The 18388-nt window shown below is 38.4% G+C and overlaps 1 protein-coding gene across 1 annotated transcript in view; it reads right to left on the bottom strand.

Moving 5' to 3' along the window:
- The window catches only part of AP3B1 (adaptor related protein complex 3 subunit beta 1), a 162253-nt gene that overhangs the window by 92818 nt on the left and 51047 nt on the right, over positions 1 to 18388 (bottom strand). Inside the window, exons 8-12 of the mRNA XM_084278227.1 lie at positions 9512 to 9673; positions 7303 to 7400; positions 4330 to 4384; positions 4179 to 4250; positions 304 to 366 (exon numbers count right to left, since the gene is read on the bottom strand). Coding sequence (XP_084134353.1) covers positions 304 to 366; positions 4179 to 4250; positions 4330 to 4384; positions 7303 to 7400; positions 9512 to 9673 — 450 coding nt within the window. The remainder of the gene's footprint in view (positions 1 to 303; positions 367 to 4178; positions 4251 to 4329; positions 4385 to 7302; positions 7401 to 9511; positions 9674 to 18388) is intronic.

Raw genomic sequence — 18388 nt, forward strand, 5'->3', positions numbered from 1 at the left:
GACGTACAGTGTCAGTCAAAGCGGTAGAATTTGTCTGTAAGAATTTGGATTGATTTAATTTTGCTCATCAATTTCTTATTTTTGTGATGGCTGGAAGGAGAGTGAGAAACTGAAACTCCTTTCCACATACAAAAAAGCTCCATTATGCATTATGACAGTTTAAGTTTTATTCCAAGAACATTTTATTCTGGAAAAGACTTTAATCTGAAAAATATAAGACAAAGAATCTAGATGAAACATCCAGTAATGGCAAGTGGCCAACAGAGAGTGTTTCATATAGGAAGAATACAGCTTAGCACAAACCTGGAATTCTCGAAGCAGAGTTGATATGTTGGCTTCATTTGCTAAGTTTGTCAAGATCTCAAGCTACAAAAAAAAAAAAAAAAGAAATTATAACCAGTATGACACATACACTATGTTTAAATTTTATATAAAAGACAATACTACTCAAAATACCACTTAAAATTCAATAGAATATATCAGATTTTAGTATAAACCAATAGCAGCATTGTACTCAGGAGGAATGTTCTCCCTGCAAGCACGTGCAAGGTTTTCACAGCAGGACTCAAGGGTTCAGTCATGGACTGCCTACGAACTCCAGCACCCGAGGGTGCCAAGGGAGCTGGTGGATGTGATTGCCAAGCTGTTCTCCATCATCTATCAGCAGTCATGGTCAACTGGAGAGGTACCAGACAACTGGAGACTTGCTAATGTGATGCCCATCTATAAGGTTTGTAAGGAAGACACGGGGAACTACAGGCCTGTTAGCCTGACCCTGGTGCCACGGAAGATTATGGAGTAAGTCAGTCATGCTGAGGGCAATCACAGAGCAAGTACATGACAACCAGGGAATCAGGCCCACCCAGCATGGGTTCATGAAAGCCAAGTCCTGCCTGATCAACCTCATCTCCTTCTATGACAACGTGACCCACCTAGTGGATGACGGAAAGGCTGTTGACAGTCTGTCTCAACTTCTGCAAAGCCTCTGACACAGTCTCCCATAGCATTCTCTTGGAGAAGCTGGCTAAAATCTGGCTGGATGGCCAGGCCCAGAGAGTGATGGTGAATGGAGTGAAATCCAGCTGGCAACCAGAAACAAGTGGTGTTCTCCAGGGGTCAGTACTGGGGCCCATCCTCTTTAATATCTTAATTGATGATTTCGATGAGGGAATTGAGTGCACCCTCAGTAAATCTGCAGACAACACCAAGCGGGGGACCTGGACAGGTTGGATCAATGAGCAGAGACCAATGGGATGAAGTTCAACATGGCAAAGTGCTGGGTCCTGCACTTTGTTCCTAACAACCCCAGGCAGCACTACAGGCTTGGCAGGGTGGCTGGAAAGCTTGACAGAGGAGAAGGATCCAGGGGTGTTGGTTGACACTCACCTGAACATGAGCCAGCACTGTGCCCAGGTGGCCAAGAAGGTCAATGGCATACTGGCTTGTAGAGAGAATAGCATAGCCAGCAGGACCAGGAAGGTGATCATCCCCCTGCACTCAGTGCTGTTGAGGATGCATCTCACATATTGTGTTCAGTTTTGGGCCCCTCACTACAAGAAAGACATCGAGGCCCTGGAGCATGTCCAGAGAAGGGTAATGAAACTGGAAGGGTCTGGAACACAAGCCTTATGATGAGCGGCCGGGGGAACTGGGACTGTTTAGTCTGGAGGAGGCTCAAGGGAGACCTTATTGCTCTCTACAACTACCTGAAAGGAGGTTGTGGTGAGCTGGGGGGGGGTCAGCCTCTTCTCACAGATTAAGCGGCAATAGGACAAGAGGGAATGGCTGCATGTTGCACCAGGGGAGGTTCAGGTTAGAAATAAAGAGAAATTTATTTACAGAAAGAGTGGTTATGCATTGGAATGGGTTGCCCAGGGAGGTAGTGGAGTTGCCATCCCTTGGGGTGTTCAAGAGAAGGCTGGATGAGGTACCTAGGGACATGGTTTAGTAAGTAGTATTGGTGGTAGGGGGACTGTTGGATTAGATTATCTTGGAGGTCTTTTACAACCTTAATGGCTCTGTGATTGTGTATCAAATGGGCCTGAAGTACTTCGGGCAGCGTAGTTTCCAATGTTACACAGGCCTTCGCAAATAAGAATCATGTGACACCACAAGAAGAAATTACAGCAATGACAACTACACTTGGGAAGAAATAAAGTGTCCATTACATGCAGATGAACTACAAAAAAAAACCCCTTTAAACTTGAGAAAGAAACACTTGCATCTGTGAGACTCCTCAAATCTTAAACATCAACAATACCAAACCATGAAAGGTCTCTCTACTCCTAGTGGACAAGTGAACATTACATACAACGCTTGGCCTATACTGTTAAGATGCTGTGCTTCTAGGCTGTTTTAACTTTGGAAAAAAAAATAATTCCAACACAACTTGAATGAGGTAAACTTAAGAGAGAGATAACTATGTTTCTGCAAAGGGAAGTTGGGCCTCAGAAATCTGTTGGTATTTCTAGACTTGGATGCACACAGTCAAGGATACTTAACTGATACAGGCCACCTGTACTTCAGAAGAAATTTGGTAAGACCTGTCACCAAAGGCTCCTAACGATACGTCTGGCATAGCATACAAAGCAAGCAGGGAAATGAAGAGAGAAACGGGCTGAGAAAAAAAGAGACTTGTACAGTACAGGAGGGCTATCAATAGAACCCCACAAAATTCTTCATTGGTCTTTTGCTTTTGAACATATTCCTATATGAACTATGATGTAATGAGAAGACAGGTAAAGTTTTCATCTGATGCTACAGTTTTTAGCAATATGAAGACAAGGGCTAAGAGACTGGGTGACTGTTGATAAAATGGCAAAAAAAAAATCAACAGAGATAAATATAATGTTTTTAATTGGGGAAAACCCTTAACTTTACAGAAAATTATTGGCTAGGATGATTACTAGCAATTATAACTGAGAATTTGGGTTAAAATATGTAACTCCATGTTCACTGCTACAGCAGTGATCAAATAAGCATACTTGACATTGGGAGAGAAACAAAAAAAACCCAGAAACCTAAACAGTGCAGCATATGAAATCCAGGGTTCTTCTACATATTAAATACTTCCACTCATCCTCTTATCTTAAAGCAGACAGGACTGAACTACAGGGGTAAAGGGTGGGAAAAAGCACAAGATTTTCTTGTGTATGTAATAGTGTATGTTGCCCCAAACTTCAGCCACCACGAAAGAACTGAGAAAATGGAAGAAAAAACACGGTTTCTACTTCTCGACCTCTTCACCATGGTATTATCAATTAATACAGGAATTTAGATGGATCAACTTTCAATTATTTCATGACTGAGTTTTCCTGGATAACACTAAGTCTTACTAGCATTCACAGCAGTTTTCATCTCATTAAATGAGCCAATCTTTTTGCTTCCAACTGCTTTAAATTCACTAAGATTTAATACTAGACTTGGAAAAAGATGATGTGATGAACATGCCATTTTAGAATGTACCACTCTGCACATGCGTGCAACATGGATATAAAATATAAATAAGGAAAAAACGATGTTTATTTACGAAAGCTGTACCTTCCAGTCCCAAATACAAGTGCCTATGACAATCTAAAGCAAAACAAGAGAAAAGCCACATAACAGTAGACAATTTTTAAGCTATTGTTTTATCAAGGATTTTATGTCCATTAAAGACTAAGAATAGAGATGACAGACTAAAACATGCATTGAGATGTGGCCTTGAGGAAAGTCTAAAGTACTTATGTTGAATGCTGACTTCAAAGGGAGTCTGGAACTCTAAACACTCTCCCATTTTGCTCAGAGATTTAAACTCTTTATAAGCTAACAATATCAAAAGACACTGTGATTTCATTTCTCTTCATTTGAGAAGAATCTTCCTCCCATGAAAACAGTCAAACTCTAAATGTCTGGTCAGATAAAAATAGTAATGCTCTGTATCAATGAAAGATACCAAAACTGGCTGTGGAAAACACAGCCTACCTGCCATATACAACATGGTAGAAAAAGAGAACTTCCAGATAGCCTGACAAGCCTGAAGGAAATTTGTAGACTTTTATCAAAGTCCACAGCTCTACACTTCTCTGTCAAATAAGGAACAGCACAAAATGTTGTGCCTTTTCAGCACAAGAAAATCTTACCTTCTATTGCAAACAATTTGCCCAGCAGTATACAGACAAAAGTGCTTTTAAACTCACCTTCAGTGTTTTAATCATTGTTGGATCAGTTGATCTAACGTAGAAACTCTTCAGATAAGGTTCAAACATGCCCTGAAAAGCAGAACAGGTTTAAGTAGCTCACCTGTGTTTCATACAGTATGTGACTTTGAAGATTCTAAATAAGGTGTACCTTTCTCTGAATTGACATGGTGGCAATATTTTGCAGAACGATATACTGCACCTCCCTAGAATTTTAAAAGAAAACCAAGAGTTATTCTGCAAAATTACAGATATACAGAATAATGCAACATGGGAAACAAAGTCCTACTCTACTTGAATCTAAATTAAGTTATATATTTGACTTGGCACAAAAACAGTAGGAAATCTACTGCCAACTGACAAGCTCATCATCTGCTTTACAGGACAATGGAGGACGAAAAACAAGGTTTCATTTTAAAAAACTTCAATATGCAAAAAAAAAATCACTAACGTTGGTGCAATGCCTCTTGTAGGCAATAAATCTTTGTCTTTTGGTTTAGCCCCAGCTGTCACCTGAGCACCATGCAGACACCAAGTCACCCCCTCCCCCTGGTGGGATGTGGAGAAGAATGGGAAGGCAAAAGCAAACTGTGTGGGTTGGGATAAGGACAGCTTACTGGGACAGCACAAGGAGGGGGAAGTATCAAGAACAGGACTTTTAACAAAATATATAAACCTGGTAACACACATTTGCAATTTCTCACTGAATAGTACAACTCAGACTATACAGCTCAGAGCCATCACAAAGTCAGACTGTACCCCCAAGTTGCACATCCTGGAGCCTTACCAACCCTCCTTGACTAGCTCCCTTTTGTACTGAGCATGATGGCCTAAGGTATGGAACATCCCTTTGGCTAGTTTGGGTCACCTGTCTCAGCTGTGGCTCATTCAGACTTCTGATGAAAACTGAACTTATTTACCCTAGCTGAATCCATGACGCTTTGTTTAAACTAAAAATTTGCTTAAAGCATCACCATTCTCCTATCTCCAGAAACAGTGCACAAAACCCCCACATTTTATTCACCATCTTGAAACAATATTTCAGGATGGCACAGCTGAGAATAAAAACACATGAGCTTTATCTGTAGCATGGAAATGACTGCATTAGTTACAGGAACAGCTAATCCTTGCACAAGAATTGCCATGAATTTTTTGGTCTTAAAAAATTTCCTATCCTAATAATTCTTAAAGGGGGACTGGGTCTCCTGTGACACTGGCAAGTTTATGGAACTATCAAAAAGCAGAACTATAACACAACAGACTTTGCCAAGATACAGACAACGGAATTATGCACTATTCTAACCAGAAAAACATTAACATGCTTGGAGGATGTTCTCATCAGTAACATATTAGTTTAAAAGCCTCAGCAGGACTCAGCAAAAAGGTATCTTGGTACTTGTATAAAGCTTTTAAGCAACAGAGTTTCTGCCACCAATTGCTTAAAAACTAAGTAATAATTTATGCATAGTTTTTCGGAATCACTAGTGTTCAAATTCTTTCATAATGCAAATCACACTGACTATGTCCTCTTATTCAAAACTGTCTAATAGCTTTGTGGTAATTACATCTGTTGCTTACAAAGAAAAGTAACAAAGGAGAAGTATGCAGAATTTTTTTTTACACCTATTTTTATGTAATTCTTACATAGGTACATGGAAATAGTCAGCTGCACATGATGAATCAAGACTGGAAATTGCTATGAAATGCTCTTCCAGGCACTCTCACCCTAACTAGATTATAGCGTATTTGACATTCATTTAAAGGCCACAGGCACATAACTTCAAGGGCAAACAGCAAAAGCGTATTTCAAAGTGGCTCTAATAGCAAAAGTGTTTCACACAGACTGGTAACAGAGAAGAGACAAGCCATTCAAAATGGGAAAATAAGAAGACTAGTACCATTTTAGGCACTAGTTGAGGTACAGGAAAGATGTCACTACTCCTCTGATGAAATCTGAGTATAAAGGAGCAATAAACAAAATGCAAAAATAATCTTTTCAATCTGTGAGTATGAGTTTAGTTCTGTGTATTTCCTGTACGTTTGTCAAGCTCTTTTACCCATTTTACTTATCTTTGTATAGAGAATGGGAAGCACACCATACTATAAAACCAAACACAAAGAAAACAATGATTCTTTTTTATCAGAAATAAAAGCATGACTTCCCTAGCAAACCAAATTTTACTTCATTGGTCTATCTTTTAAATGATAGAGACATTAGCCATGGGTGAGCTGCAGAAATTTACAAGCAAAGAGCTCTATGGCGACTGGCCTTACAGCAGTTTTTGTCTGTTTGATGTGACCCACTTTAAAAAATAAATTTTTACAGAAAAGCTCTAGCCAAGAATACTATGTTTGGTTAGAAAGCTATCCTGAAAATAGCTTAATATTAGTTAATATCTTTCATAGCTTTTCAAACAGCTATATGGAAGCTCAAAATCTAAAAGCCGAGGGGAAAGAGACCCCACTCTTATGCAGCAAATACTAGCAAAATATGCCAAAACTATCAAATACAAAGCAAAGCAGAGTATTACCAATCTTAGGAAATATGTGGCCAGTAACAGACCGTGTAGGAAAGCAGACAAAGCTAAATTTTGTTGTCCTGAATGAAATATATATCTGGTTAAAACCAGCCCAAGCATTAAGGAAACAGGGATTCAACAGTATTAAATGGTATTTTAACAATGTGTCAGTTTATCTGTCAACAAGAAATCTTCAATATGAAGGGCAAGAAAAGAAAATACAGATCTTCTTTAGTACCTAGCAAGATAGTAAGGAACTCCAATATAATTACATTTCAATAATAATTAAAAAATAGTAAAGAAACTAAGCAAACTAGTTAGTACTATTTCCATGCTAACTAGGCAGCCATGATTTTTCTCAGAATCAAAGTCATAATTAACAATGAAACACAATACTGAACGATCACTAGATGTGAGACTGAAAATGATGGAGTTACTTTTAATGATCCTCATTTCTTGAGAAAGAGTTAAAATTACAGGTCATTCTTGAAATGAAGCTCTAGCAGTGCAATAATTACATTCTTATAACCATGGCTGAAGATGTACGTACAGGCCACTCTCATGAAAAAGTACACACAGCAGTGTGAAGGATGAACTCCACCTACCGATTACTACGGAGTAAACGCACCAATGACTTAGAAACAATACCAGCTTCAGATTTCGGTGCCAAATGCCAGTAAAGCTGTGCAACTGCCATGACCACCTGAAAGAGTAACATTCAGAACAGCATGTTAATTTCAAATTGCAATACAGATCTATCAAATTTGCTTCAGATCATTAGAACTACCAACTCACTCTTCTTCAGAAAGCAAAGTACATACCCATGTTCTTTGAAATCAACAAAGCCATTGGGGGAAAAACGACAAAAAGAGATAATTACCTTTGATTCTAGAAACAAAAGTAAGTACCTCTCATTCCTCCTAATATTTATTGTATACAGTAATATAAAGACAGAGGAAAAGAGACAGAGAAAAAAAGTAGGTAATTAAAATTGGAAACATACTGATATCATCCTCAAGTAATTACTGCTATCATCAGCAGTATAAACGAATGAGGAAATACCATTTAGAACTTCAGAAAATAGAATGCTGTTGTTTTTCTTAGAGATTCAATATTACCTATTATTTAGTTTCCAATCTTTCATTCCATTTTTCTATTACGGAATTTATAAAACGATAGCTGCAACTGTTTGCTGACAACATCTAAAATCTCAAATCCAGCAGAAAGCAAAACCTAAAAGGTTTTAAGACCAATACCCTAGCTAGCATAAAGCAGAATGAGATAAATAAAACTTAAAATCCACAGTTTCAAGTTTTCTCTGAACTAAAAGACAAATTATGAATTATTATGCTAATGATAAGTCATGTTACAACCTTTCCTACAATACTATTATGGTCAACTTTCTGTTCAAAACAAAACAAGCCACAGAAAGAAGATACCGAGTAAAGCCATCATGATGACACTTGATTTGTTATCTTAAAGCCATGAAACAAAAAATATTATTGTTAAGCAGTAAAAAGTGATAAAAACATCTGAAAAGAGGAAATAACTGGAAGACTTGTAGCAATATACTACAGGCATCTTTTATTGCTGACAAAAATCTAAGAGAAAGCAATTAATTTAGTTGCTGTTAAATCCTGTGAATGATACAAAGAACGGTGTAACAGCAGTTCAGTGCAGCATGATTTCTCTTGACAAACCACCTCCGCATCTCAGATAATTCTAGTATTAGAAAGTTAAAGATCATGAATGTGAGAAAAAAATACCAGTTAACAGATCTAAAGAAAATGATTTACAGAATGAGGAAGATAAGCAACTGCACCTGTCCTCAGTGCACTGTGACATCTAACATACCTAACATAGTTGTTCTTTGTATGAGATGAGGAAATATACAGTCATTGAACAGTGATTTGAGCAAAAGGCTGTGCTCTAACAGAGCAGCTATTTTAAAACTGTATTCATTTCCAAAGTCTGCTGGCATATTGTAAGTAGTTTTGAGAACACTTGGACATTACTCAGAATCTACCAGTATGTTCCAGTGGGGAAGCTAAACCTGATCTGCTTAGTTTATCAAGAACAGGTTGGGCGGTAACTTAATGATGGTGTATTAATTGTTTTTGCAATTATATGAATATTCATTATTACTGGAAGTCATTTCCCTAAGACATTTAGTCACAATTAACAGGACAAAGAGAGGTTAGAAATAAAGTTCTGTGATCTGAGTAGCATCATAATGACTGACCATCAAGAATGGCTGCTTCTGGCACCTTAAAATCTGAAGGAAATATTGCAGAGTATGCTATACTCATGATGTTATACTCATCCTGGAACCTTTCCAAGCCTCCAACACTAAGAATCTGGCTGGACTGATAAAGATTTTAAGCATATCATTGTCTTCTTTAAAAATGTGAGACTCAAAAGAAAGCACAACTTAATGAATCAATAAAAGCTATGATTTTCTCTGTTAATTTGTACCACCAGGACTGACAGTTTGTGCCATCCTAGTTGCTGAGAACTTAAGCATTAAAAGGTAGCTATGGTATAGTCATCACATGCTATAACAGTTGGATTAAAATGTTCTTGTATTTTCTCTACTATTTTGCTTGTCCTTAATATTTGGAGCATGCATCACACAATTCAGGTGTTTTACTTAGAAGCTACGTTACTTTCAAAAGAAAAAGAATCACCATACTTCTCCACCCAGTTACTACAGAGTATTAATGCCACTTTTAAAAAGGTGTAGGTTTTACTTTTCTATCATTAGACTTTCTGAAAGCATAGACATTTAGTACTTTGAAAAGGAATTTGTCATACAGCAGCATTTCGGCTTTGAAGCAAGGGCTTTGTATTTCGCAACAGCAGCCTGTGATCGGGGTCCATCGTATAGGTGCTTTTCACTTTGTGATCCTTTTCTTTCTCCTCTTCTTCAGATTCATAGAAATTATTTTCAGTATATTCATCCACCACCTCATCTTCCTACCAAAAGAAAAAATGACAAAAACATACACAGAATATTTGTCAACTGGTTTTCTTCATTAAGGAAGTATCATAGAACACTGTAATTGCATGCAAGATTTATACGTTGCGGTGGGCTGCCTGGTACCAACTGTTACCGGTAGCTCTCGTTGTCTTTCAAGTTTCTGTCCAATGATTTTAAGGAATATTCAACTCTACAGAATGGTTTTAACAGGATTATGTAAGTCATACACCCAATGGCTTATTTTTAAAAAAGACCTAATTACTCGAGACAAACGTGTCTTTTTAATTCTAGTCAGCTACAGCAAAGCAATCAAAAGGGAATGGAAGAATAGATAGAAATGAAAACAAAGCCTTATTTAATAGGTTTTCAGAAAACTAGGCAAGGGTAACTTCAAACCTTTGTTGCATGCCTTGGTCAATATTCTTCTGTAGTGCAATAGCCCATAAAAGTGTCTTTGGGAAAGGAGAAGTGACAAAGTTGTCATTTTGTTCTGGGGTTTCTAACAATTTGAAAGGACACTGAAACAAAATTTCCCTTCAGATTTCTTATTTTTACTACTTGATTCCAACAGTGCTCTCACATTACAGAATCCCTAGCAAGTTCTTACATTTCTTATACAACAAACAACTGAAGTAACTTAGTTTATTAACTTCTCTGCCTATACATCCCCATGACAGTCACCCTTCTAAACTAAAATCTCATGATGCTAAATCAAGACTACCAGTAACCAACTTCCTCCCCTTGCCTACAGGTCAGGCAACTTCCTGATCCCAGCGCATCTCAACCCTGCAATGAAGAAGCTTCCTCTAACAGGAGGATAATTCAATCTTCATTGATTCAGTCTTTGGTATCCCTGCCTTGACTGCTAAAAGGCATGCACATCAGTACTATTGAACTGAACAGGAATACAGAGTTGGAAATTGTATTTAACTCATTAATGACTGATGTAAACAAACAGCTCTGACATTTCTGACTTCTTATTTTAAAGTTGGAAACATACTTGGAGCATAGTTCCAAATAATTATAAAGCAACTTACATGTCTCACATAAACATTTTAAATTTGATTCCCATTGCAGTCTTTATATTGACTCACTTTCTTCCTACTCCTACACTAGAAGTAGGAATGTGGTCTTTTCTCAAAAGACACGCATTTTATTGTAATCACTGAGTATGACTTTTTTTTCAAATCTGTTGACATCTGATCTGAAATAATTACGTTCCGGTGAATGATGTCATGATGATGACACACATGGAAACAAGTTTAATGAACTGATATTCATTAAAATGAATTAGTCTGAATTTGTACTCACACAGACCTTACTAAGACAAAGAGATTTGTCTCAAGATCATCAAGTCCAACCCTTTACCTAATGCTGCCAAAACCACCACTAAACTATGTCCCTAAGTGCTATGTCTACATATCTCATAAATACCTCCAGGAACAAAACCACTTCCCTGTATAGCCTGGTCCAGTGCTTGACAACCACCACAGGGGCCCAAAACTGAACACCATACTTGAAGTACAGTGTCACCAGTGCCAAAGACAGGGGAATAATCACTTCCCTATTGCTGCCACCCAATCCATTTCTGATACAAACAAGGATGTTATTGGCCTTCTTGGCTATGAGGGCACACTGCTGGCTTGTATTCAGACAGCTACAGATTTACATGCCCAGGGTACTTTTCTGCTGGCCAGCTTTCCCAATAACCTTCCCCAAGCCTGTAACATTACATGGGGTTACTGTGACCCAAGTGCAGGTCCTGGCACTGAGCCTCACTAAACCTCTTACAACTGGCTGTGGACCATTGATCCAACCTGTCCAGATACCTCTGTAGTGCTTTCTTGCTCTCCAGCAGAACAACACTCCCACACCCCTTGGCATCGTCTGCAAACTTAATGAGTGGGCACTCAAATGCCCTTGTCCAGATCACTGATAAAGCTATTAAAGAGTATTGAGCCCTGGGGAACACCACTTGTGACCAACTGGATGTATCACCCCATTCACAACTCTTTTGACCAGCTATCTAGCCAGTTTTTTTACTCAGAGAAATGTATGCCCATCCAAACCATAAGCAAGAGAATGCTATGGTGAATGGTATCAAAGGCTTTACCAGTGTCTCTCATCCACTATGACACCTTGTCATAGGAGATCAGGTCAAGCAGAACCTGCCTTTCATGAGCCCATGCTGTCCTGTATATGATGTGTGATGGCACTCAAGATGATCCGCTCCATAACCTTCCCCAGCACCAAGATCAGACTAACAGGTCTGTAGGTCCCTGGATTCTCCTTCTGCTTGTTACTGTAGACAGGCATCATATTTAATAAGCTCTAGTCAACTTGGACCTCTCTGGATAGCCAGGGCTGCTGATGAAGGTTTAAAGTGGCTTGGTGAGTACTTCTGCCAGATCCCTCAGTACACCTGGGTCGATCCCATCTGGTACCAAAGACCTATGCGTGCCTAACTGGTGTAGCAAGTTGATACTTATTTCCCCTTGCATTACGGGGGCTTCATTCTGCTCCCTGTCTTCCAGCTCAGAGGACTGGGTACCCAGAGAACAACTGGTCTTATTATTGAAGTCTGAGGCAAAGAAGGCCTTAAGTACCTCAGCCTTTTCCTCATCCTTTGTCACTATGTTTCTTCCTGCAACCAGTAAAGGATGGAGATTCTCCTTAGCCCACCTTTTGCTATTAAAGTGTAAACAGTATGCCCCTTATGTTAGTTCTACAACTTGGACTCCAAACATTAAATAAAATATGAACAGGCTACAATGGAGAAAGCAGTATAGCTAACATTCTACCATTCTTACTGCCAGACACTTACCTTTGGGAGATGAAAATCCTCCTGTTTTAACTATTAATGTTGAATCTACAACTACCAGCTTTCACAAATAACTTCCTGCATTTATTTTTCAGTCCTCAGTATCTATATTGCACCTACACTAAGCTGTAGGGCATGCTTCTTCGTGGGTCCTTAAACTGATGACATATACAGTATATATTAGCAGGTCTATCGGAAAAAAACCCCAGTACCTTTTTGACAGAGGAGAGGCAGCATGAGAGTTCAGAGAGCAGATTCAAATGTTCCTGCTCTTTAAATCACTTTAGGTGCAGTTCCATAGTTGATTTAAGACTAACCATGCCATTAAAAATCGTTTGTTTTTTGAAAGCATGTTTTATTTTCACCAGGATCAGTAAAATGACCTGTCTCATTTTGTGATCACAGGATCACTAGAAATCAGTATGGGGTAAAGGGAGAGGACAGAACAGAGGCATTCCGTTTCAGTGTCAGTCTTTAGTTAAACTGCATTAAGTACACTTAACGGTTTGTAGTAGTGCATGATTTAATTGTGCAGTTAATAGCTTTTCTAAATTGCAAAATCACTAAAAAGTTCAGAATCTTGGGAGAATGAAGTGATTAAAAACTGAGAAAGACCACTGGCATTCCAGGCTAGGAACTGCAAATGGACTCCATGCATTCCCCATCTGTGATTTATTTAATCCAGTAGAGAAGTGAGTATTTCAGCGTGAAAGAACACACATAATTCCTTTTTACTTTATTCCAGGCATACAGTTTACGGACATCTTCATAAAGTATTAACAGCTTAAATGAAGAAACTGCCAGATAACAAGTTGCATTAGCCTGTTTTTAAAGTCACTAAGTAAATGAGCTAACATTTAACTGAGATTTTGCTTGAAATTACATTTAATATGGCATTAAAGTTGAGAATGTTCCTTCCATTTAGGATAAACCACATTACGTGAACGCTACAATTTCCTCCAAACAGACCTTCTCACATCCACAAACTCAAAGTAAAATTTCACTGAACCTGAAGCATGACCACATACTATTTGCCCTCTCTACCAGCCCTAATTCCATCTTCTATTCAAAAGTGATTGAAATATTTGTATTCCTAGGTTAGATATAACGTATTTTAAACCTACAGACTTCAGTTTCTCTCCTCAGATTCATAAGGAAATATTCACAGCTTTTTTTGATTCCTGCAGCAGAATCTTTAGCATGCAAGATTGTAAGCTATCTTCCAGAACCCTAGTATTTCTAGAAATTGCTCTCAGAGTTTTTGATAAGCTATGTTTTGAAGGTAAGAAGAGTTTTGGGACTATTCACTAGTTATTGAATCTGACTGCAATAACTAAACCAAGATTGGCAGTCCACCTGAAGTATCATGAACAGCACCCTTGGAAAAGCGAAATGGTAGAAAACGTATAAAAGAGTTTCCTACTTAAAGAATTGGTCACTTCTCCAACAATGTGTGTAAAGATGCCTACCTAAATCCTTCCATGGCCTTCACAGATGGATTTCAGAACATTACAACAGACCTTTGGGTTTCCCTTTACGGGAAACAAAACCACCTGTATTCTCAAGACTGCTCAAAAAGCCAAGGAGATGAGCTGTGACGAGCTTCTGACATCCAAGCAGACCTCTTCCAACCTCACTTGTTAATAACCACATACTGGCAGAAGTCACTATCCTCCCCACAACAGTAAGTTCTTGAATAAGATGAAGGTATGTCAGTATAGATAAAGCTTGACAAACATTGCTAGTGGTGTGAAAAAAAGGCACAATTACACATGGTAAAAATATTGCAGAAAGTAAAGTGTAAGCAATGTAAGATGCAGTCTGTACTGGAGAAAGGCCTTAGAAGGCACAAACCCCAAGTTTGCCACAGAGATCTTCAGGTACTAACTGAATGAGCACAAGTTACAACTTTTGCCTTATTAAGCCAAAGGGAATTGAAAAGTCAAAGAAAAAAACACGACCAGATCATCCACTCCATAACTCGTGGCTTCCTTTCAAATACTAATCTGCTATCAAAGTATATTCACACTTTTTAGGTAGGCTGCCATTATAACCAGTTGCGTGATAAGGACTTATGCCACTATGAATGAATGGGACCTAGCAATGAGATGCTCTGATAGGCATATAAAAGTAGGGCGGTATTTCCAGTGCCTAAGTGTGAGTATCTAGTGCTAATTTATAGTCCCTCAAGTTTGAGAAATATCTGTGTGGGTCGGGCAGATCCAGGTATGTAGCCCATGGGAGATTTTAGAAACTTAATTTCTCCTTTCTTTCACACAATATAAAAAGATTCTGGCAAGGAAGTAGAGGCCTGGAATATGACCTGGATTCTACCCATACAGAATCTGTAAGGAGGCTTTCTGAAGAAAGTGGTATGACTAGAAGATATATGTCCATTATTCCCTCTAAATTAAGTCAATTTAGACTAAACACTTTCAGTCCAAATTCCGCAAATACAGAATACATTGATTACATAGTGTGATATATAAAATATAACATAACTGCCAGTAGTTATATAAAATATTAATATAAAATAACCACAGTAACAAACATCACATTCTATCACTCCACTTGGGACCAAACATGTTGTTCCTACACATATCAAGAAGACGACACATTTTCAGTTAAGTAAACCACAATGGAATGAAGAAGCAATAAAGAACATCAAGATATTACTCCGGTATTGTTGGGTATTCTAATGTTTACTTCAATTATAACCATAGTCTATTCATTACCACTGGGATAGAGAGGTCAGTAAGAAAACCTGATATGTTGGTTGGGTTTGTAGAACTATGCAAATATGAAGCCACTGAAACCCATTTGGACTCCCTACAGTGCCCGCTTCTGAGGATCATTTTTCAGATTACAACTCTATTCAAATGAGTCCTCTGGAATTACACTGAAAATGTAATATATTAATAGCTATATAAAAGATATCATATAATTGCAATAAATTATACACTGGTACTTTAGGTTTAGGTTTTAGACTAAAGCTATCATGTTCTGGTGAAATGAGATTTCATGGTTCCTTGCACACAATTATATTTGTGGGTCTTTTAAGTTTATTTCTCTAAAGAGATAAACATGCTTTCAGCTAATAGAAATTGAAGTGAGTATTAATGGAAACGGTAGTTGTGACAAACTGAAGAAATATTTGGGTCACACCATGAATTGTATTTTCTGATTTTAACTCACGCTCTATAACACTCACATTGGGCTAACAGCCACATGATGCTGAAAGCCAATCTATTTTTTCAAATGCAAACATCTGCCAGGAAATGATACAACGCGTGAAAAGGTTTACAATGTGAGTGCCACTATTAAGTCAATGGTCAATACAGTCTCAACTATCTATTAATACAAAAAAGCCAAGAGACAAATGAAAGAGGCAAGTTGAGAATCCATGACCTCAAAATGCAGGAAAAGAATGGATTAAGAAGTTTTCAAAGAAGAAAACTCCTTCCTTCCTGCCATCACTGTGTTCTTAGAAGTAGCAACTCTTTCCTGTTTTCAGAGCACTGACCACAAGCAGTATAGCACTTGGGAATAATTGTTTTCCCACAGTTTTTAGTGAAGGGATGTGTCCCAATGAGATAAAAAGGCTTGAATTTTCTTTTATCCCCAGGTTGTTTCAAAGAGGTTCAATATTCACAGAAGAAAGGAGTACAAATTCTAAGTGTTTTGTAAGAGTTCAAGATTGGTGTTATGGTCGAAAGATCAGTGGCATGGTTCCATGACTCAAATCATTTGGAGTTTAGTACAATCCAAACCCAGTAGATCTCATGACAATTACGCATTACCAGCAAGAAAGGCCTGCATCAGAATGTGACAACAGGCCAAAGCTGGAAGAAACAAGATTCAAAATAGGTGAGATTATTAACAGTATCTATTCCTTCACTTTAAAACACTGGCTTTAGTCTCAGTTCAGTTCCAACAAACAAGGCAACCACTGCACAAAATCCTTCACTATCTTCTTGATACTGAGCAGTTTACTGACAACGGTGTTTTAACATCCCTGTGAAGAGCTATCCATGGGCAAGTTTATTTTGTAAAAAGATTCATCTTCCAAGCCATCTTACCTTGTGGTATCAACAGCCTCTGGAGCTGCATGTTTCATACTCATCAAAACATTTTCCCACTTCTTTAGAAAAGCTAAATTTTAACGTGTCTAGGAATATTTTACACAGAATTCAAAAAGGCTCTCTCTATAAAAACCTTCCAACTTGTAAAGGTACTAAGATTCACAAAATTGTAGGGGTTGGAAGGGACCTCCAGAGATTATCCAGTCCAACTCCTCTGCCAAAACCGGTTCCCTAGGGTAGATCACACAGGTAGGCCTCCAGGCAGTGCTCGAATATCTCCAGAGGAGACTCCACAACCCCCTGGGCAGCCTGTCACAGTGCTCTGTCACCCTCACTGGGAAAAAGTTCTTCCACACGTTGGTGCAGAACTTCCTGTGCTCCAACTTGAAGCCATTGCCCCTTGCCCTGCCTCCACAGACAGGCCATTTCAATTTGTCTTCCACACTTCAGATATTTATAAACATTAATAAGATTCCCTCTCAATCTTCTTTTCTCAAGGCTGAACAGTCCCAGCTCACTCAGCCTTTCCTCACAGGGGAGATACTCCACTCCGTTAATCCTCTTAGTAGCCCTCCTCTGTACTCTCGCCAGGAGATCCCTGTCTGTTTTATACTAGGGAGCCCAGAACTGGACACAATACTCCAGGTGGGGCCTGACCAGGGCAGAGTAGAGGGGGAGGATCACCTCCTTCAACCTGCTGACCACAGTCCTTTTAATGCACCTCAGGATCCCATGGGCTGTTTTGGCCACCAGGGCAAAAGATACCTACTCAAGCTTGAGATTCAGGCTGTGGCAAGTAAAATTGAGCACTGAGGCTTTTTTAGTCACAACATTGCTGTTAGCTTAACTGCCAGCATATATAAGTTACATGTTAAGCAATAAAGTTTCCTGCATCTTTTTCTCTCATATACATTCCAAGACTACATCCATGCATATTCTAATTTGTACAATACCCGCTATAACCCCAGTGCAGATATACATATTTAATTCATTATTTAAAAAATCCAAAACCACCCCATACAACTATGCAAACTCATTTGTTATAGGAAACTCTTCAAAAGCTCTTCAGTACAGATTTGAATTCAAACTCAAAAGTGTAATGAGTTAGAAGATTTAGAGCAATTTTTTTAAAAAAAACCCTAAACACAGCCCCCACCAAAAAAAGATAAGCAGAATCCCAGAACATTCTTTGTAAAGCCTGTTCTCATACAGGTTTTGTACTACTGCTTTGAGACAAGAGCATTGCACAGGTGGAAGTACAGGTTTGAGGACCACTGAACATTAATTCCTTCCCAATACATCACAATTACAGGAACATCTGTGCTAAGTAACTTCTTACTGAACTAATGTGAAAACTCAAGAAGTGTTCAAAAGCTCATTCTCATTTCTGTAAGTAGCAGCAACTATGCCTAGGACTGCTGTGCAAAAACAGAGGCTGAGTTAAATACGCTGCAGTAATTAACATCCTTCTGCAACAACCCCAAATTCCCAATTATTGGTGTTACAAAGTCTCATGATACTTGCAGCTAGAATTAAAACAATCCACTATGATTTTTAGATCGCTTTCATTTATTCCAAAGAGTTCCATTTTCCTCAAAATGGAAATGAGGCATAAAATAGCTCTTTACCACAAAGCCACCCTCATTTCAACAGTGTGTGGAGAAGGTACAATAATGAGAGTGCATAGACAGATAGATTTGCAAAGCAAACAATAGAAAAAGTGTTTAGAGCATAAGAGAGCAAGAACAAAATGTTTAATCTCAGTTTAAGTATCTCATGGTGTTGTATAAGGTGTCCCATCAAGATAG

This window comes from Gallinula chloropus, assembly GCF_964237585.1.
Source record: "Gallinula chloropus genome assembly, chromosome: Z".
Taxonomy (NCBI): domain Eukaryota; kingdom Metazoa; phylum Chordata; class Aves; order Gruiformes; family Rallidae; genus Gallinula; species Gallinula chloropus.